This window comes from Vitis vinifera, chromosome 10 (assembly GCF_030704535.1).
Source record: "Vitis vinifera cultivar Pinot Noir 40024 chromosome 10, ASM3070453v1".
Lineage (NCBI taxonomy): Eukaryota > Viridiplantae > Streptophyta > Magnoliopsida > Vitales > Vitaceae > Vitis > Vitis vinifera.
This window is the reverse complement of record NC_081814.1, coordinates 10,398,940-10,420,780: the sequence shown is the minus strand read 5'-3', so window position 1 is coordinate 10,420,780 and position 21,841 is coordinate 10,398,940. Positions and strand designations below refer to the sequence as shown.

General features: G+C 33.7%; 2 protein-coding genes across 3 annotated transcripts; both read left to right on the top strand.

Annotated features, from left to right (window-relative positions):
- The first annotated feature begins 586 nt into the window (after nucleotides 1-586).
- On the top strand, nucleotides 587-14,620 carry LOC109121463 (phospho-N-acetylmuramoyl-pentapeptide-transferase homolog). 2 transcript variants are annotated; one of them, XM_019222774.2, is made up of 8 exons: nucleotides 587-992; nucleotides 1,232-1,300; nucleotides 3,464-3,690; nucleotides 10,608-11,055; nucleotides 11,171-11,235; nucleotides 12,553-12,746; nucleotides 13,348-13,556; nucleotides 14,186-14,620. In XM_019222774.2, exons 1-8 carry the CDS (start codon nucleotides 615-617, stop codon nucleotides 14,366-14,368), a joined length of 1,773 nt encoding a protein of 590 aa, XP_019078319.1. In that variant the 5' UTR covers nucleotides 587-614; the 3' UTR covers nucleotides 14,369-14,620. The 2 variants fall into 2 exon arrangements, with proteins under 2 accessions (XP_019078319.1, XP_019078320.1); XM_019222775.1 differs by having other exon boundaries at nucleotides 876-992; nucleotides 1,204-1,300.
- Nucleotides 14,621-17,440: 2,820 nt separating this feature from the next.
- LOC100255492 (small ribosomal subunit protein uS11z) lies at nucleotides 17,441-21,395 on the top strand. Its single transcript, XM_002276598.5, has 6 exons — nucleotides 17,441-17,653; nucleotides 19,088-19,207; nucleotides 19,292-19,337; nucleotides 19,691-19,776; nucleotides 20,064-20,193; nucleotides 21,012-21,395. Exons 1-6 carry the CDS (start codon nucleotides 17,651-17,653, stop codon nucleotides 21,077-21,079), a joined length of 453 nt encoding a protein of 150 aa, XP_002276634.1. The 5' UTR covers nucleotides 17,441-17,650; the 3' UTR covers nucleotides 21,080-21,395.
- The last annotated feature ends 446 nt before the right edge of the window (nucleotides 21,396-21,841 follow it).

Here is a 21,841-nt window from a genome sequence, read left to right as displayed (position 1 = left end):
TCATTTTCAAACATAATTTTATGAATCAATGAATGAGGATGAAATCAATTTTTATTATTATTTTATTTTTGTGTATTTAAAAAAAAATGTTAATGGATGAAAATTAACTAACGAGAATGGAATTGGCTATTGATTTTTTTTTTCTTTTGGCTTAAAATTTAAATTTGAAATGCAAGGTGGAAAACGGAGCAGGGGACGCAAGGCTCACAATTATAACAGCTGATTGATTTGAAGTTGACGGCAAAGCCTCGCCTGAAGAAAATTACTAAATCAACGTGACAAGTGCCACTTTACATTGAAGTGTGACCTGCCTTCCTATGGCTTAAAAGGATGAGAAAGAGACATCACGTTGTCTTAAATCGAGAAAAGAGACAAAGTCATCCCCTCCGCCACCCGCACACAGCACGTCTGCCCCACCCTGCTACCTTCAGTATCATTTTCCGCCTGTTGAAATTGAAACGGAAAAAATGTATATACAAAAAAATAACAAAAATAAAAAATTCATTCTCATATGTCACCTTTTTCTAAGTTGTTTTTTTTCATTTTTTTTTTTTATAAAAAAAAACCAATGGAAAAATGCATTTCGAAAGCCGTTACCATCGTGTCAGAAGATTATGCAGAGTCGAAGTTGTGAAGAAACAAAAGCCCACGGGTCAAACCCGCGCCACCTAACCAACACAACAATCTCACACGCGCTACAACGCGCGCGTGACGAAAGGCTCATACTACTGAAATTTTCGAAGTCTTTAATGGCTCAATCCACTGTCCCTCCGGCGAAGCGCCTTTCGGTGCATTTAAGCGGCGTCGTTCTCACTCTGCTTCTTCTCCCACGAATCCACGATCGGATCGCTGCATATTCATCATCCATCACAGTCATGCAATCTTACTCTCTCTCTACGCTTAGTTTTCTTCTCCCCCGCCACCGCCTCTCTCTTTCGTCACCATTCCGCTTTCCATCTGATTCTCGCCGCTTCCGCTCCTGCTCTCTCAAGGTATTTGCACCTGTTTGATTCCCGAAAAAAACCGAGTAAAAAGAAAATACAAAAGGGTTTCTGAATCTTTTGTTTGATATAGTTGTGTTTAGAATCGGTTCAATTGATGGAAAATCTGATATTCAATTTTTTGCTATTTGTCTCTTTTCTGCACATTCTCTGCATTCTTTCTGGTCTTTTTTTCAATAGATTATTTTCGATTTAAATGTAGATCTGCTCAGTTGGCTGTTTACGTGTAGTTATTAAATGTTCGAATAAATGGACACGAGTCGCGGCGGAGGCTTCTCCGAATTAGGGCCATGGACGAGGTATTTCTTTGCTTATACGTATATCATGCTTGAAATTGCTGGAATGGTAATAATTTTTTTAGCTTTGGCATCTCTCTAAGGCTTGAGTAAAGCCTGTTCCAGTTGCCTGGTCAGCTGGTACATATCTGTATCACAAACCATTGAATCAAATTAACATTCCTGTTTGGATGATTAGGTGGCTTTCAGGCAGTTGTGAAATACTGAGAACAATATCAAGATAATTTTCTTATGCTTGGATAGTATGGAATAATGCTGAGGGACATTTTTTTTTTATGGGTAAAAAATGCTTAGGGACATAAAAACTAAGGGGCAAAAAAAGGAAAGAAAAGAAAATGTTAAAAGATTTTCCTCCCCACTTTCCTTAAGAAAGAGAGGGAGAAGTTTGAGGAAATGCATTCTTGGATGATTTAATTTTGTTTCTTTCAACTTTTCCATGGATAATTAAACAAGAAAAATGTTTTATAAATTTTCTTTACCTTTCTCTTGTATCTGTTTTTGGTCTCTATTTTTTTCCCTCGAAAGGAAAGCACCAAGGAAAGAAAAATCATTTTTCTCTGTTGCTAATTTTTGATACTTGGTATATCAAAGCATATTGGAAATGTAGCTTGCTAAACAAGAATTATTTTTTACTTAAAAAAATGACAATAATAAAAAATTGTCATTACTAATAAGTCAATAATAGCTTGAAAATTGGTCATTTTTCCTTGATTGATGTAGGCAATATCCATCAAATGCAGGGGTTTCTTTCATATTTTTTTTTAAAAATCATGGTGACTTCAATTATCTCACAATTCGGCCTAGTCAAGTGATTCATATCCGGGTGGGGACCAAATAGTTGACAAACCACAATATATTGGACTTTCTTCTTAAACTTGTTGCAGCCATGGCCAGGGAAATATGATTTGGTCTAATAGAAGGTGTGGTCAATATATAATCTAGGTTTTTTTTTCTAATTTATCAAATTCTAACTCAGCTAATCCTTGATAAAGTCAATTAGCTTGAGGTTCTAGTCAATTTTCCTTTATTTTTTTAGATAAGTGCGCATATATATAGAACGAGTAGTCAATTTTCCTTTATCAGGAAATATATTAAATGAGTTCTTGTATCTTGGGTGTTCGAAAGTAAGGAACAGATGGTTCAAGAGGTAAAACACACTTTTCTTGGTAATCTTGTATCTTGGGTTAGCTTGTACATAGAGGAAGGCTCAATGCCTTTAATTGATTTTGTAGATTGGGTGAGCTCTAGATGAGAGAGGGAGCTGAGATCTTTTGTGTTGTCCCCCTTTTTTGTTTTTGCCTTGTGGTACCTATTGTGTATGTCCTGTGTACACCTTGGTGTATGGCTTCCTTCCTTATTGTTAATAATATTTTCTTGCTTACTTATAAAAAGAAATTAATGAGATAATATTAGCAAATGAATTATGATTTTGCACAAAAAAATATCCTCTCCATTCCCAACAACCTAATGCATACCCTGAAGAATGATATAACTGTTGTTAAGATTTAACAATACTTCTTATGCTAGCTTATCTCTAGAGAAGATCTTCAGTTCAAAAAGTTATTTCAGTAACAACTTTAGGTTCCAAAAAACAACTATTACCTTGTTACTCTCATCCTAATATAATGCTGATTTTTGTGACATAAAATTGTTATGAGGTAATTACAGGCTTTTTGTCGTGCTGCGGTAACAAAGTACAAAGTGAAGAAATTAAACTGCTCCATTGTGTTTTATTCCAAACTTTTATGTAGACATCTAAGGGATTCTCAAAAGCAGACACTAGATCATTAATTATAGAAATGACCCCTATTTTCATTGTTGGCCCCATTGTCTGTGTTGGATTTTCAAATGCTATGTAAAATGCTGTCAAGCCACTTGGTTCATAGGGACAACCAGACATGCTTTAAATGTCACCAAAATTATGATAGATAGAAGGCAAATTCTCTCTCTGATCACATCTTCATCATTGAAAGCTAGGTTGCCATTTGGAGATGCAACTTTCCCTTTGTAGGCTGGTGGATATCACATCACATTTTTACATATCCTTAAACAAATGCAATGTAATATTGTATTTTGAGATGATTACCTTTAGCAACTTATAAACACCCACTGCATTTGAAGTTCCATTTTTTCTTATTGCGCTTACTGCATTTGGCCATCTAATAGGGTTCTATGGATATTTCTTCACTTGATGATTGGGGAGACAATGAGGGGATTGCTGGGAACATGTTACCATCAAGTGACAGTGAAGATAGTGATGGAGAAATCATAATAAATCCAGTTTCTGATATTGATTTGGCTACCAGTAATGAGCGGTTGGTTTCATCTAATGATGCCTTAACAATGGCTGCTCACCGGTTCGCAATGATTGGGAAAGGACGCAAGAAAAACAGGCAAGAAAACCTCTTGATTATTTAATTACTGATGCATATTTTAATTACCAGATATTTTTTGATGCTCATGTTAAGAATTGTCTTTCTTTTAGTTAGGTATTGCACCAAATTCTATTTAAGAGTGGTTCTTTCCTTCTTTTGCTTAAATCGTTTAAGTCCTTTGCCTTACTTTATTGTCATGAATTACAAAATTGATAGAGTTTGTGTGTTCTTATGGCCTTGCTCATGTGCCAAGGGCATTGGATGGGGATATGGGAGGATCTAGGTTCAAGTCTCAATAGGGCAAAAGAAAAGAAAGAGTTGCCTATCAAAAAAGGGAAAAAAAACTGATAAGAGTTCAAATGAATTGAACTTTATTTGATGGCGGTTCTTCTATTCTTTTGCTTAAATCTTCTAAGGTCTTTATCTTCCTGCATTGATATGCATTATGAAGTTGATAGGGTTCATTTGAAGCTGAGAACTAATAAAATAAATGTTGGGAGGGTGAACTATTCCATTATTCAACACTACGTATATAGCTTGAAGTAGATCTTAGTTAAACACTATATTAACATATGATGTTCCTTTAACTAGGCAGTCAATTTTACTGCTTGCCAATCTCTCAATTGATTTGTGAAGTTATTGCTTAAGGTTTTTACTGCATCTGAAAGGCTTGACAGTTGCAAGTTATGACTCACCTAATGATTCAAACCTCATAGTGCATATGATATTGGGGGCCCTTAATTGCTGGCTTGTATAGTTCAATAAAATTGTCAAAATTTGAAGTGGAAGTGAGTGGACTCCTGCACTTGAGAGTTCTAATGCTAAAATGCTTCAATATTCTTTCCTTTTACTTTACCCATACCTGAAAGCTCTTTAATATAAAATGTTCAAGTTTGGTTCCTATTTCTAGACCACTTTTCCTTTTAATTAGTTTGTTGGTTATGATGTAGGGCAACCCTAGAACGGTTGTCTATAATCAAATAGGTGGGCTAGGATTTCAACTTTTTAGGGTTTAAGAAAAGGAAGAAGGAATAAAAGTTTTATAACAACCGAGAAAAATAAAATAAAATATAAAAAAAGAAAGATAAAAGAAAAAGAGATGGAATCTTGAATCTCACTAAGTTCGTCAAGGAATTTCATATTAAGTCGATTGGGCACTTGTTAAGGTTTTTTTTTTTTACCCGAATGGGCGCTTGTTTACTTGTACTTATTGGCCGGTTTGGTAGTAGGGCTCTAGTTAAGGTTGTTTTTCGACTAGACTAGGTGCTTGTTTACTTGTACTTATTGGCCAGTTTGGCGGTGGGTGAATAGGTATTGCATACCTTGAGTCACTCTTGTGGCGCCTCTTTTCAATAGATCTTTTCTTTACCTATCAAAAAAAAAAAAAAAAAAACTAAGTTTGTCAAGGAATTTCACTTAGAAGAAAATCAATGGAGTCTCACCATTGAAAATTGCAAGGTATGTGAAGAAAAACTTAAATGTGTTTTTTGTTTGATAGGCAAATGAAAAGATATATTAAAAGCACCTAATAGGAGGCTTAGCATAGTGCACATGAAGTATACATAAACACCCAATGTAGACAAGAGGGACAAAAACAAAAAAAACCCTCTCCTTACTTTAAGCTCAACTAATCTATGAAATCTATCATAGTTGTTGTGTTGTCCTCTATATACACCTTAACCTAATTCACAAAAGTATATATAAAATCGAATTTGATTACTTGGTTGAATTGTTCAACATCATTAAGAAAAACTTAATATTATTGATTCTCAACATTTGATCCCGTTTCATGTCAATTATCTTTATTTATAAACTTTAGAAAACACAATAATTTGAATAAAACTATGAAAGAGTAAACCCAACCTATGTAGTAACTAATTAGGATTCATATTTCTTTCTTAAAACTATTAAATCTTCTAAAATTTAAAAATAAAAAATAAAAAATCAGAAACTCCCTCTTTTGAATTAAAAACTTACTTTATATAAACTTCTTGTTATGAAGTTTTTAATAAAGAAAACTTCTAAATTCTAAGGACTCAAAATAGAAATTTTATTTTAGAATATAGAAATTTTAAAACTTCTTTAAAAGAGAATTAAAAAATTTCTCAAGTTCTAAATAAAATTTAAATACCAATTACTAACTAATCATGGTGCCTAAAAAACTGAAAAATTACCTAAATACCCTTAATTAATTTAAGATTTTTTATTCTTTAATTCATTTCTTGAGTTGATCTTAAAGATTCATCCTCAACAATTTCTTCCATAATAGTAGTATGGTGGATAGAATGGTTGTTGAATTTGGAGGTTGTTGAATTCAAAGGTAGATGTTGGTTCTAAATTTTGAGGTCAAAGGCAAGGTGGGTGGAAAAATGTTGAAGAGGAGTCATGGTGTTTCTTCTAGGATTAGGTTTGGTGAAAAAGGCCTTATCTTCTTGTTAGATGGTGTAGAGGTTTGCTGTGAAGAATTGGAAGTTCTATAGGATAGATTGGAAGGAGAGTAAGAGGGATTACAAGTTAGAATTGCATAATAATAGAGTAGGGAGGTTCTTGCAATGCTCTATTGTTTTAGTAGAAGCAAAGAAATTCACCTTGATTGTAAGGGGGGTGGAAGGTGTATCTCCTTCTCAAAGGATTAAGCATGTGGTTTAAGTTGCCTACCCTTGAAATTGGGAAGGAGGGTTGGACTTCCTTGGTAAAGGTTCTTCATATGTAGAAATGGTGAGTAAGGGAAGGGGTGAGGTGGTGGCAGATACAATGTGGGTTCATATGGTATGGAGGATATCAACAAAAATATGGAATGACTCACATGGTGTCTTATAGGTGTGTAGGGTGATTCCTTTGATAAGATTCCCAACATTATTTCACTGAAATCATAGGCAGTGTTCCAACATTAGGTTCAGTGAGAAAGACTTTGTCTTCTTGTTAGATGGTATAGAGGTTTGTTGTGAAGAATTAGAAGTTCTATAGGATAGATTGGAAGGAGGGTAAGAGGGATTACAAGTTGGAATTGCGAAGCAATGGAGCAGGGACATTCTTGCAATGCTCTATTGTTTCGGTAGAAGCAAAGTGATTCACCTTGATTTTAAGGGGGGTGGAAGTTGTATCTCCTTCTCAAAGGATTAAGCATGTGGTTTAAGCTACCTGCCCTTGAAATCGGGAAGGAGGAGTGGATTCTTAGTAAAAGTTCTTCTTATGTAGAAATGATAAGGGAAGGGGTGAGGTGGCAGACACAATGTGGGTTCAAATGAGAATGGAGGAAATCAACAAAAATATGGAATGACTCAAATGGTGTGTAGGGTGGTTCCTCAAATAAGGTTCCCAACATTATTCATGGGTAGTGTTCCATTTACGCTTAAAGGGGACCATTGATATGGTGTTTTAAGAAGGCTCACACATTCTATTTGATTTTGAAGCATTTATTTTGCGATTGATGGTGAGAAATTACAAAAGGAAGTTGATGCATTTGGAGAGGTGGTCTTTAGAAGTTGGTTGCTTTAGGAGTGGGGCTTGTGCCTTAGAAGTGTGGGTGAGGGATGTTGAGTTGCCTCTCCACTTGTGAGGAAAGCATTTTATTTTTTTTTAAATGTTGGGGACACTTATGGAAATTTGTGGCTATAGACGAAGACACAACCTTTCCTTGTAGCTATGAGCTAGAATCTTGGTTAAATCCAACGGGAAAAAGTTTCCTTCTACCATTCAAGTAGTGATGGGGCTTTCAAGCCATACCATTTAATTGTGGTGGGCAGCTCTGCTATGGGTGATTTTGGTAGATCCTAAGAGGAATTCCAAAGGACAAGAAGTTAGGGACAATGTTGTGAGGTCTCCATGCTTTGGAAGGAGTGTGGGCTTGGATGGAGAGTAACTTGAAAAGGATGAAGATTACATGTTGGACTGGGGGCAAAAGTTTCTTGCTAAGAGGGAGGTGGTCGCAACATTTGCAGAGTATGGTAGGTAGGAGTGGATTGGGCCAACTTGTGTGTGGGGTAAGCAAAGAGTGGGTGGGAAGGGAGAGTGGGAAATCAGTGAAGTAGGTAGAAGATGTTAGGATCTATCCCTTAGCATCTTTGAGGGGCTATTGTCAGTGTCATGCACCAGAATTTCAAGGGTTTGGTTAGTTAGTAGTAAACAGTCTTGGTTTGCTTGTAAGAAGCTCATCTGGGGACTCTATTTTTTTTTTCTAGATCTTTAGGGTTATATTTTTGTATTGGATCGTGGTTTGTTGTTTCTCTTTTCCCTTTGCTTGCCTTTCAGCACTATTTGTATACTTTGTGTGCCTCTTCCAAGCACTTTTTAGTCTCTATTTATTTTACCTATCAAAAAATAAAATAAAAAAACAAAATCCTTCCAACTAAGAAAAAAACTCATCCTTGAGTTTTAGTGACTACAAGGTCAATGGAAATCCCAAGAAAATGTCTTCCATTCTTTCTTTCTTTGTCAACCTACACAAATGAATTGATAATGCAAAACAAAAAACTCTTAAATAGACCCTTTTAAACTCTTTATTAGATGCAACCACTAATTGAGATCTTGTAAGTGTTCTTCAAGTTTATTTTTTGGTAATGTAATAGAGGATTTCAAAATCTCTCTGATTGAAATATGATGTTGGAACTTGTTAATTAATCTTTTCAAAACATGACAATCAAGCCTTCCATTAAACAAGGAAATTGTAGAAATAGTCCTTTGATATTCCTTATCACAATAATGCAAGATTCTTGAATTTCCAAATTGGTTGTAACAATCTCTTTGGAGATTCAACCATTACCTTTCCTATTGCTCAAATGAACCCTAAAGGACCACCTATAAGTGTATAATATATTCTATTCAATACTAGCACTTGTCAAGACTTGCATAAATCTACTTGGTACATTGGTCAATCCAAAGATTATGATTAACCATTCATATAACTCATTTTTTTAGGAGTTGATAGACAAGAAATTCTATAAAGGCTCAATTTTGCTTGAATAAAGTCTTTAGTAGACAACTTATTAACTTGCATTTTATAATCAATGCACTCCTTGTGATGTGTATATTAGGCAAGTAAATTTGGTAGAGAAGAATCTAGAAGTAGATCAATACCATGCTTTGGATTTTGCATTAGTGCTGAAACATTCTTTTGTATAATGAGAATCGAATTAGTAGACTCTACTTGCATCTATTTTGCTTCTTTAGGCTCTCTTACAGGCTATTTTGAGATTAGTTCCATTATATCTTGCATTCTTGAGTCATCATTGACAACTTCTTTCTCCTTACTCGTAACTTCAAATTGCTTCTTACTTGGAGTATTTGATGGTTATTTTGGTTGAAAGACTATTGAGTTCTCCAATTGTTGTTAGATTGTGAAATTTCCTTCATTGGATAGAGAATCTTCTTATGCCTATCATGCATAAGCGTATAAGTATTCTCCATCATGTTGTACTCTTTTATAAAAAAGTGATGATCTTCCAAGCATAATATAAGCAACTTTCATTGGTAGAATGTCACACCATACTGTTAATTCAAAATTATTACAAAAATTAAATGTTACTAAACAATGAGAACTCATTGAAATAGGGTTGTCATCTACCCATGATATCTAATAAGGATTTGGATGTGTCTCTATCTTTAGATTAAGCTTCTCAACAATATCTTGTGAAGCTAAGTTAGAACTACTACTTGCATCAAGAATCAGTGTGAAGTCCCCCTTGGCAAACAACATGAGTTTGGAAGATGCTAGTACGTTGTCAATTTTCCCATTCATTTGTCTTTGGTATGTTTACTAATGGTTGTGTAAAAAAATTGTGTTCTTCAATCATGGTTGCTTAAGTTGCTTTACTCCTCTAGTAGTATCTTCAAGCCAACAACTTTTGCTTTGATGCCAAAACTAATGTAAGACAACCCTAGAATGATTGTTTACAATCAAATAAATGGGCTTGGGTTTCAATCTTTAGGGTTTAAGGAGAGAGGAACAAAGATTAAAAATATATAGCAATGAAGAAAAGTAAAATAAAATATGAGGAAAGAAAGATAAAGAAGAAGAGATAGAATCTTAGAATTTCATTGAGGCCCTTCTAGGAATCTCATCTAGAAGAAATCAATGGAGTCACCATTGAGAATTGTAAGGTATGCAAAAAAAAACTTAATATTATGATCATCTATAGTTAATCTCGTTTTACATCAATTAACCTTATTTATAGACTTTAGAAAACACTAGAATTTGAATAAAATTATCAAAAAGTAAACCTATAAGAACCAATTAGGACTCATATTCCTTTCTTAAAACTATTAAATCTTCAAAAAAAAAAATTAAAAGAAATCAAAACCTCCCTTTTTAGAATTTGAAATAAACTTATTGTAATAATGTTTCTAATAAAGGAGACTTCTAAATGACTCAAAATAAAAATTTTAGAATACAATTTTTATTTTAGAAAATAGTAAGTTTAGAATTTTTTTTAAAAAGAATTCAAAACCTTCCAAATTCTAAATAAAACTCAACTACCAATTACTAACTAATTATTGATAACTAAAAAACTACAAAATTACCTAAACACCCTTAATTAAGTAATTTAGAATTTTTTTTTTTTAAATTCTTTCGCTCACTTCTTGAGCAGATTTGGAGATTCATCCCCATTAGGTTCACATGTAGACAGTCTACTTTCTACATAACAATGTATTTAGCTTCCTGAGGTAATTTACCTTGCATTAGACTTTAGACCCCTCAGTTCAATACTTCATTTTATGGCTTTTGATTCTATCAAGTTTTCATGTAAGGAGGTCACATCTCTCCCCTCCAAATGATTATACGCAATTATCCTGTTATAGGCTTAACATGGCTTGAATTTACCATGACATCTTACTTTCAGATATTATTTTCTCAATATGGGTTTGAAATTACCATGAGTTTCTTTGCTATCTACAGATTTTATTTTAACCTCTTTTTTTTCACTGTTTATGTGCAGGATTAAGTATGGAATTTTAGTAAATGCTGGACTGATAACCTTCTTGACGATGCTTCTTTTACTTGTGGATTCTTGTGCATGGCGTATTGTTAGACTACCATTAGAACCATTTTACTTGACCCGCCCCTTTTTTATATCCACAGTTTTAGTGTCTGGTGTGGGCTATATTTGTGTGCCACTACTTCATGGTTTAAAGATGCACCAACTCCTTAGGAAAGAAGGGCCTGTTAGGCATTCCTCTAAAAGAAGAACACCCACGATGGGTGGCTTGTTTTTTGTTCCAATCGGTATAGTTGTTGCAAAGAGCATGTGCTTTTCTTCTATTGAAGTTTCCAGGGTGGCAACCGCTACTCTGGCATTTGCTGCAATTGGCCTATTCGATGACGTCTTAAGCCATGTCAAGAATCACAATAGTGGTTTATCTGCATGGATAAGAATTTTGCTAGAGGTAAGCTTCTTTTATTGTTTGTTATTTTCCTGTATTTTTTAATGCTTTCAGTTATTTTGTCTTCAAAATGGATTGTTATGAGTCATCAATAACCTTAACTTGTTGTGCTTTATAGGTAGCTGCTGGGACATGGTTTTCATTCTGGTTGGATACCACAAATATGTCATCACCCTACTGCATGTATACCTTCTTGTAACTAATCTGATCAACATTTGTCTGATGGTAACTCACATATCTATTCTCATAACGACAAATTTTCACTAAACAATTGGAACTTAATTAATCTGGTAAAACAATTTTGTTTGATGGCTAAGCACGTGTGAAAATAAGTAATTGGCATTTTGTCTTTCTTGACCTCCTCCACTCCACACCCCTAAACAAAAAAAAAGGGAAAAAAAAATAAGAATGAATAAAAAAGAAAAGAAAAATAGGAAAAAAGAAAGAAAGAGAGAAAGAAAACCCCAATGCAGGTAGCATGGTTCAAGAATTCACATGACTGGTGTGTGACTTCTATGCCTGATATTTTCTCTGTTCGATATAATTGGATATTTCACTCCATAAAAAAAAAACAAATTTCGTCAAACACAAGTTAACAAAGGCAAAAATTGAGAACTTACCTATTTGATTCACAAGAAATTGTTTCACACGTGCATTGAAAGAAAAACTACATAAGAATTTAAAACTCTTTAAACACTATTAATGAATAGATCCATTTTGAGCAAATCACACAATATTCTGAAAATGAGGGATATGGAAGTGTTCTGATAGTTTAGTTTTTTTGCTTACTAAACAACTCGTATATATACATCAACTTGTAAGTCTAATCTTGAACCTCTTTTACCTATTATATCCTTTTTCTTGAGCTAGAAACTTGTATACTTATTATGTGTGATGTGTTGACATTTGTGAATTAGGTGTGTAAAATCATAGTATCAAATTCGAGATTTAAGAAAAACTAAATTCAGTAAATAATGTGAGTCTGCAAATTTATCAAGATGCTAACATAAGTAAGTCGTTAAAAGTTACTAAGTGAAGTATTTGGAGTATATGCTATAAAATTTTGATATATCTGCTAAGTGAAAATTCCAAGTATTGTTTAGGTTTGTTCAGAAACTTTGGGAAAAAGTGTGATTTGCACAATTATTCTATCGTGCATTATCACTTTATCCTTCATTACCAGAGTTCTATCATTTTCTAATAGATTGGCAAACTTTGTTCTTAACTGAAACATTTCTCCAGATGTTCATACTTTTTGAATTAATTGTTTACTATTGGAAAGCATCCTTTTCAAGTTGATATTCAATGTTGTTATGATCCTAATAACCACAAAACTTTTGTTCGGAAGTGATGCCATAAACATATAACTTCTGTTCAAGTGTTTGTATATTTAACAGCAGGATTTTTTATCTGTTGTGGAAATGATCCTCTATAAAGACTGTATTCTGTAGCTGTTTTACATATGCTGTTACTGAGAACCGATGTTGGTTTGTAATGCAGGAAAATGTTGGTTCCTCTGCCTGCTCCACTGGGCCTTGTGTGCCTGGGAAAATATTATCTTTTCTTGACTACATTTTGTTTTGTTTCCATGGGAAATGGAGTTAACTTAACAGATGGCCTTGATGGGCTGGCTGGAGGGACTGCTGCATTGGCTTTTATAGGAATGTCTATCTCAGTGCTTCCAATATGTCCTGGTCAGTATGGATCCTCTTACAGTAAATTGTAGCTTAATTTGGTGCAATTCTTCTAAAATTATAGTCAGTGTCAAATGTTATAATGTGTGGAAGGACAGAATTGGATTCTTGTCAACATTCGACTCATATCTTGGATATAAAGGTGCTACTGTTTTAGGCGATGGTAAACTTTACAACCTTTTTACTTGTACAATAACATATATTAAGACTGTCAAATAATTTAACTTGTGCTCAACTTGGTAAACCATGCAACTTGGACTTGCAAATTTGCATGATATTTGAAATAATTTAAAGACTTCATCTTTAGGGAAGACTTTGCTATCAATTATTGAGATCTGGGAGGCATCATAACCACAATGCTCCAACCAAGGAGTTGCACCTATATGTTGATCATGATGGTTCAAAAAAAGGCAATTGCAGTATACAAGGGAATATGCCTGGTTAAAATTTTAGCTGCTTTTGTTTTCAATTTTTGGTGATTAGAAGTTATATCATTATAGTAAGTTGTTATTTTGAGTCTCTGTATTACCTAAATAAATTTAAGCTTCACCATCCTGGGTATATTTTGAGTACTCACTTATTGTTTTTCATTCTAAACCAGACCTTGCTGTATTTGGAGCATCAATGGCAGGAGCCTGTTTTGGTTTCCTTTTGCACAACCGCTACAAGGCATCTGTTTTTATGGGTGATACTGGATCCTTGGCACTAGGTGGAGCATTAGCAGCAATGGCTGCTTGTACAGGAATGTTCTTTCCATTATTCATTTCATCTGGAATCTTTGTCCTGGAAACAGTATCAGTTATCATGCAGGTATTCATTTTATTTCATTTTTTCCATGGGAGAACTTATTTTTTGCTGCAAAAACTATCTATGAAGTTCAGACTGCCTCATTCTGGAAGTTTCTGCAGTTTTGAAATCTTTTTTCCCCCTTATCATTCTTCCTGCTCTGGTTTGGCATCGACCTTTCTTATTTTATTGCCACAAAGCCTGCATGATATGGCTGCAAATTTTGCCACCTTATGTAGTTTGGATTGTTTCCATCTTTTTCTTTCTTTGTTCTCCTTCCTGCCCTTTTATCCCTTTCTCGATTACTATTTTAACCATGCATTGATGAAAATAAACATAGAACATTCACTTGTTACCCTTTTGTTTGATGCTACTTTGACTAGATTCTAGGTTGAGCATACTCTTTCTTTGATCTAAATTGAGCTTTTCTGGAAGAACATGCTTGAAATGGATACTGGACAATGCACTGTTTTATTCATAATGTTACCTGTACTGCTCTGCTTTTTCATATATACATATTGAGGAAGTAGATTGCATTTCTCCATTGATGACTTGATTAAGTTCACTTCCCATATTTTGTTACTGGAAGTAAGAAATGAACAGTGGTGGGGCAATTTTCTTATATGTGATAACTGATTGTCTTAACGCCCTAGGTATCCTACTTCAAGACCACCAAATTCTTCCAGGGAGCTGGCCGCCGCTTGTTCCGGATGGCACCGTTTCATCACCACCTTGAATTATGTGGACTGAAAGAACCAATCATTGTTGCAGGGGCATATGTTATATCATGTTGGTTGGCCGTAGTTGCTGGATATGTGGGTCTTATTTCAGCCTAACTTCCAGAAGCATGTATACTCTTCTCCTTCTTTTAGGACCACATAGGCTATAGTTTTATACTTTCTTTCTTGCTTTTGATCTAAAAATTATTCTTTTTCCAGCTGATATTCTTTATTAGTTGCTTTAGATAATGTGCAAGAGAGGTAATAAAATTCATGTAAATAACTGGTGTTTATGCCATTTTTGACCAGAAGTTATACCAATTGTATGAACCTCCAAGCATAAGTACAAAAGTATCTTTTCTATTGCAATATGTAGTAATAATTACTTCCAGCTGTAAGCACTTAGATGTGTTTATTGCAAACTTTCTGGGCTCACCACTGGCCCAAATTGCTTCCTTATCATATTATATGCACCAGACTAAACATATACTAAAACCTTCATAAAACAAAATATTTAAAAAATATTTTAATAAACAAATTAATTCTAATTCTTTTATTTTTAAATTTCATTTAATTGATCACTAAAAATATAAAAAATTATTGTGATAATTTTCTTAACAATTTTTTTTTTATAAAATTTATATATTAATTAAATATAAAAAATATAAATATTAAAAAATTTATTCATATATCATTATTTATTTTATATCATTTAATACATTTAAATTAAAATGAATCATAAATTTAATATTAAATATATTTTAAAATTAAATATATCATAATTAAATATCACAATATTATTATCAAATAATATTTGATGTAATTTAATAATAAATATAAACTTATAAAATTCATATTTTTTTATGAACGTATACGATATTATTATCAAATATAATTAATTATATCATATGCATATATCATTTTTTATAAAAACAACTTTAAAATGTTTATTATTATTTATTATATCATTTTTAGAAATTTTCTTAATATTTCTATGAATTTTGATTAATTTTAGACTCACCGATATTTTGTATCAAAATATCCGTAGGTATATTTTCGATACATCCGATATATTCATAAATTGAAGTACCGATATATCCATAATTATCGATATTTTTATCCTTGGTAGATTTCAGGATACATACGTTAACATGATAAATGTGTTGCAACTATGGAGGACTCACTAGGTGGGTTGAGTGAAATAATTAAGTCACACTAGACACTCTTCGGTCAATGAAAATGATGTGTAATATTCTCATGCAGCACAATTTTTTTTATCTATGATAGCCCCTGGAGAGCAGAACTTGTGATGTCCCACATCGGATAGGGGAGCAAGTTCCTGGCACTATATATGTAGAGACTCCTCTTAATCAAGTAGACGCGTTTTAAAGCCGTGAGGACCCCTTTGAGCCCAAAGCGAACAAATCTACATGGTTGGGAACGGGTCGTTACAAATGGTATCAGAGCCGATCCCTGACCCCGATGTGGGGGTTTGTTTGGCTCCGTAAGGGGTGTTTGTCTGTTTGGCCCCGCAATCCCATGGGACACAATGAGGACGTTGTGTCTGCATGAGGGGTATTTGTGATGTCCCACATTGGATAGGGGAGAAAGTTTCTGGCGCTATATATGTAGAAACTCTTCTTAACCAAGTAGACGCGTTTTAAAGCCGTAAGGGCCCCCTTGAGCCCAAAGCAGACAATCTCTACATGATTGGGAGCGGGTCGTTATAGAACTAGTAGAGAATGAATTCATTAGACCAAGTTCTTCTTTCTTCATCAAATTCTACAGAGACTCTTGATGGTATTCATCAACTATTGTGGCTTACTTTGGATGCTTAGCTCCTTATTAATCTTATAGTTGTGTCGTCTGGTTCTCCAATTCCTGCATGGAATCCTGTATTCCTGGACTTGAGTTGAGCGTCCATGATTGCCATCCTATGGATTGAGTCTTGGGATGTTATGATTTAGAATGTATTTGTTGGACGCGTTAGTTGAATATATATTTTCAAAATTCCTATTTATTATTAGCACAACTTATGTTATTATTTATTATCACAAATTTTATTTTTTATATATATTGTTTTTTAAATAATTTTAATATATGTATTATTACTTATTTTATCACCTCTTACGTTTTCTTTTTCTTTTTTTAATATTTCCAAGATTTTTATCTATTTTGATTCCATTGATGTTTTTCCCTAATTTTTTATCTTATATTTCCATAAAATTCAATACCGTTAATTTTTTATATTTTCATCATTAATATTATATATTATTAAAAATATAAAAGAATAAATGAAAAATAAACAAAGTGAAATATCTTAAATGTTATGAAAGTTGTGATCAAGGTTGTAACATTTGAGCTACATCCTTAACATTTAGTTTTTTATTAGTTAAAAATTCTATCTCAAGATAAGGCAAATGAATATTTAACATAAAAATATTTAAAATGTAAAAACCGAAAACAATTTGTATATACTAAACTTTAAAATTTTCAAAATTTTAGAAACTTTTTAATAAATTGAAGACAAGATCAACTTTTATAAAATAATCTTAAACTTTAAAAATTCATATTAAATATTAATTTGTTTTTAGTAGGGTTGCAACTTGGATGAGTTAACGGCTTGTTTGAGTTCAACCCAAATTAAGAAACAATCAACTTGATCTCAATTTAACCCGACTTCTAACTCCAAATACTTAACTTAACCTCATTTTTATAAAGTCAAATTAAGTGTGAATTAGTCAGATTAGATTCAAGTTAGTTGGATTGATCGAGTTGTGTAATTTAAATTCATTTATATATATATATATTAAAAAACTTATAGATATATGAAAATTTTTGAAGGTTAAAAAAAATTAAATTTTTTCTTAAAAAAAAATGAAAAGGATATGATATATTATAATTTGATGTTTTTTCTATAAAAAAAAAGTATTATTATATAAGATAATAAATATTATAAAAATAATAAATTTTGAATTTTGACTCAGCCAAACTCGGCTGAAAAAGTTTAACTCAACTCCAACCTGAGCATTGGCATTGATTACCTAAGCCTGCCAAAGTTCGAGTTAAGTTTAGGTTGAGTCGGATTGACCCGTACAAGTTCCACCCGTACAACTGTTAAGCTCACACGTATAACTGTATTTGGGCTCAAGTCTCAGCCGTTGAGCCAGTCCAAGTCTCCTAATATTGGCCCAGAGCGTGCTGGCCCAGCCCGATGCACATTGCAGGTCCTAAATGAAATTCCGAGAAAAGCAGGGACTTTTTTACAAATTCAAATACCCTAATCCATCAACGGGATAAATAAGCAGCCAAGAGCAGCCGTATTCTCCTCCTTCCACTCTAGGGTTTCGGCAGAACAGCTTCCCCAAAAGCCCAAGCTCTTTCTCATTCGTCGAAGTCATGGTAAGCAGATCTTCAAACTCGTTCCCTACTCTCTCAGTTCCATGAAGATACCATAATCTTTGAAGTTTTTGTTTTTGAATGATGATAATGTATGGACAACCCTAGGTTTGAAGTGCATCTAATTTCATTTTCCGATCTAGATACTGAAGCTTTTCATTTTGTTTCATTTCTTTTTGTGTGTGTACCGTTAGGAGCTTTATCTGAATCAATCCTAGCTTCAGGATTAGCAATTGCGTAGCATTTTGTTAGGTCTTTTGGAATTAAAATAGTAGTTCAATTTGATTGGATTCCGCATCTGTTTGAGTGTGTTTCGTGCTCTATTCGATTTGTCGTAAAACGGCACCTTTAAATCAAATTATTTATTTTCTAAAAAATGCATTTTGTATTTTTCAGAATGTTTTTGTGGCGTGGAATGAAAGCTTTTCCTACTAAGAACAATGTTGTTTAAATGCAGCAATTGACTGTTATATAATATAAATATCTGTGGCTTGACAATTGGGGATGTCTGATGAACCAGTCTACTCAAGCATAGCTTTAATAGATTGTTTTCTTCAGATCATTCTTTCGGTGATATGAGCTAAGTTCTACCTAATTAGGAGCCTGTGAACTTTTCGTTCTAAATCCACATCGAAGTGGTTTACTAAGAATGATTGTCTTAACACACTAAGATAAGCCAAGCTACTTGGTTTTGGCTCCAACCAGGGTCAATTAGGTGGGGATTGTTCAGCCAATTGGTGGGTAGAGTTCAATGCTATTTAAGCTTGTGACATGGATTGTGAAATTTTTAAGTAATCAACAATACCAGTTTTTTTCCCAAGGTCACATTGAGCTTCAAGGTTGTCCTTAAATTTCAAGAGGTCATGGCTTATTAAACAGGCTCAAATCTATCATCTGTCAAATGAAAATACACAGTTATAAATTTACTACTCCAATTTAAGTTTTGATGATTCTATCTGGTAGTGGTAAGTTGCTTTCTGGAACATGTTATAATGCAAATAAAATTGAGGTGGCATCCTTGTGATTACTAAAGGAGCTTTATGACATTTTACTTGCTACTAAAATGTTTCAAATAACTAGGGAGGGGTGATGATACATGTAGAGGGCCATTCTAAGATTTTAAAATTTAATATTTTTTGAGAATAAATGTGACAATATAGACAAATCCATGGTGAACTTTTTAACAAAATAAAAATAAATTTTTTTAGAAAATCTCAAGGTTGCCTAATTACAACAAAGTCCAAATAAAACTCTTAACGCGTAACCCATGCAACAAGGAATAACCATAGAAACATAAATGGTAACTCTAGTTTGGGTGAATAATAAATCTTCAAATAGTCACTTTTTGTATATTTCTATGTGGTTTATTTTTATTATCATTATTGGAATTTCAAGGAGGTTGACAATTTAAATTTCTTATATTGTGGGGTTCTATAGTCGAGGAGGAAGGTTAGAGAACCCAAGGAAGAAAATGTGACACTTGGACCCACTGTAAGAGATGGAGAGCATGTTTTCGGTGTTGCCCATATCTTTGCATCATTTAATGATACTTTCATTGTAAGTATAAAAGCTTCTGCTTTTCTTCTTTTTCCAATTTCCTCTCCAAAGCCCGGTAATGTATGCCTTTCGTTTCAATTGCAGCATGTGACTGACTTGTCAGGAAGAGAAACTCTTGTTCGCATTACTGGTGAGGGCCAATTTTACTTTAAAGGCTAAATCTATATACACTATAACTCCTTGCATAGTGTTGGGGATGGGGCATTTTGCAAAATAAAATGCATTGTCAGAACCACAATGCTAAGAAACAATATATGTTTATTGGATTGGGGTCTGACACATGTATCAATGTTTGACCGAGTGGAATCATACGTACAAATAGATGGGAGGGTGGTTGGGCCTATGGGTTGGACTGGAAATATTTATACACTTGCATATTGCACTTTTTATTTTTTTTATTTCTATATATCATATATAGAAATTTGCATACCACAAAATCCCTTATAACATATCATGTAATCTCACCTGTCTTTCTAAACACAGGTGGTATGAAGGTGAAAGCTGACAGGGATGAGTCATCCCCATATGCAGCCATGCTTGCAGCTCAGGATGTTGCCCAAAGATGCAAGGTGTTTAGTCAGTTTTAATTTAATGTCTTCAATAATGCCTTGATTTTAAATTTTTTTGCTTAGTTGATTTCCGGTAGCAAAGAAATGTCTTTTCCATGTTTATTTAAGTTAAGCATTTTTCAAAGTTTTTATCTACTTCACTAAGATTTTAAAACCAAATGCCTGTGGACTGGTGAGTCAAATGTTTCTTTGATGAAATTTATGCTTTTAATTTATCATAATTAATATGTTTAATTCCCCTTTCTTAATTGCAAAGCTAGGACTGATCATTAGTTTCTACGGTGCAGGAACTTGGAATCACTGCTCTTCACATTAAGCTCCGTGCTACAGGTGGTAATAAAACAAAAACACCTGGTCCAGGTGCCCAGTCTGCACTCAGGGCTCTTGCTCGTTCTGGAATGAGAATTGGTCGTATAGGTAAGGTTCTTGCTCTCTCAAAATTAGTTGTGATACAGAATTGCCTACCATGTGCTTCTCTTCATGTCTGCCTTTTTAAAATTTTCCCTTAGATAATACAAATCAAGAAATTTGTTGAAACACAACCAATGTGAAGATATCAGAGTTGCTAATCCTTGCTGCAACGATGTCTTTATGAGATGATGGCTTAAAGTATTGGTGTTACTGAGTATCCAAAGTTGTTTTGTTTTATAAGCTCAAGATCTCAAGATTCTTTTGATCATTCTATCAAATATGTGGCTGAATTGTTGGGTTGTGTATCCAGAAAAAGGGAAAATTCACTAAGTTATTAATTTACCATATTGTTTTGCACTTGGCTAAAAATTTTAGCCAAATAAATTCATGAAACATAGTTTCCTTATTCAGTTTGTCTCTTTTGCGCCTATTGAATTCTTAGTTCTCTTATATTATTGACGAATGCTTGACTATAACTAGTGTATGTATGGTCTAGTGTTACATGCCATCAATTTGTTTATTTGGAGAATCTACAAGAATTTTACTCCGAAAGTTTTTATTTATGTTTGACCTTAGGAATACAGCCTTCTTATAGATAAGAATTTGATAAATACTGTTAGCTCTCAGATGGAGTATTCGAATGGAGAGATCCGTTACTTAATGAACAATTGGTTCTAAGCTATCTTTGGTGATGAATCAACAATTTAAAATGCTTCTCATGTGTATGGTTATGTCATCTCTTTTAGTTTTTGAAGATAAATGTGCCATTATCTCATGAAACTTAAGCTTCCAGGTACTTATTCTAATTTGATATTTTGTTTCAGAGGATGTGACCCCAATCCCAACTGACAGCACTAGGAGAAAGGGTGGTAGAAGAGGGAGAAGGCTGTAAGCTTGCCATTCTCATCCCATCACGTCCTGCTTTCATTTTCACAGTGGCTGTTATTGATAATGGATTGATGGTACCCTGAAGTTTTGCTGAAGTTCTTATTGTTGAACTTAATTTGTAGTTTTTGACATTGCATTGGCCATAGATTTATTTTAAGCTCCTTTAGAGACCAAGTTGTGAGACTACTCTAGAAGCTGTCTTTTGAATTTTTTTTAAAGATTTTGTTTTATTTTATTTTAAACCTCCATGGATTGGATTATTAATCTGTGCTGTGACAGTGGATTCAGTTTTATTAGTGACCCAAGATGTGGTTTGTGCATGCATGGCAAGACTAATGTGTGTGTGGTTTATGCCTGAAGAAACCACTCAATTCATGTGTTTTTTAATTGAAAACTCATAACTGAAAAGTATTAGGATTCAATTTTTCTGCATCAATGCCTGCTGCCGTGCCCGTTGCATCACCATCACCACTTGCCATTATTAGCACTTATTACCTTGATTCTAATCATAATTTACCACCTTCATTGTAAGGGCATTTTGTTGTGAATATTACCCCTTGTTGCCCATCGCCAGACATCTATTTTCCGCATTCTCCGCATTTGTGATAGTTCTCCAGTGACCTGCATGTGTGGTATGGGCCAGTGGGTTCTATGGCAGGTGTTTGAAGGTTATGGCAGTCTAATCGTCTCCACTAGTTGATGGGTTTGGGCAGACTGTAGGTTGTTGGGGTTGAACAAAGTATTCTTCGATAGTGCTCACAAAATC

Bases quoted from the DNA above. Each gene is read 5' to 3' on its own strand.
- LOC100255492 (XM_002276598.5), top strand. The intron at 19,208-19,291 runs GTAAGTATAAAA...TTTCAATTGCAG, and splicing joins CATTTAATGATACTTTCATT to CATGTGACTGACTTGTCAGG. The intron at 19,338-19,690 runs GTGAGGGCCAAT...TTCTAAACACAG, and splicing joins AACTCTTGTTCGCATTACTG to GTGGTATGAAGGTGAAAGCT.
- LOC109121463 (XM_019222774.2), top strand. From the start codon at position 615: ATGCAGAGTCGAAGTTGTGAAGAAACAAAAGCCCACGGGTCAAACCCG. The intron at 11,056-11,170 runs GTAAGCTTCTTT...TGTGCTTTATAG, and splicing joins GGATAAGAATTTTGCTAGAG to GTAGCTGCTGGGACATGGTT. The intron at 12,747-13,347 runs GTCAGTATGGAT...ATTCTAAACCAG, and splicing joins AGTGCTTCCAATATGTCCTG to ACCTTGCTGTATTTGGAGCA.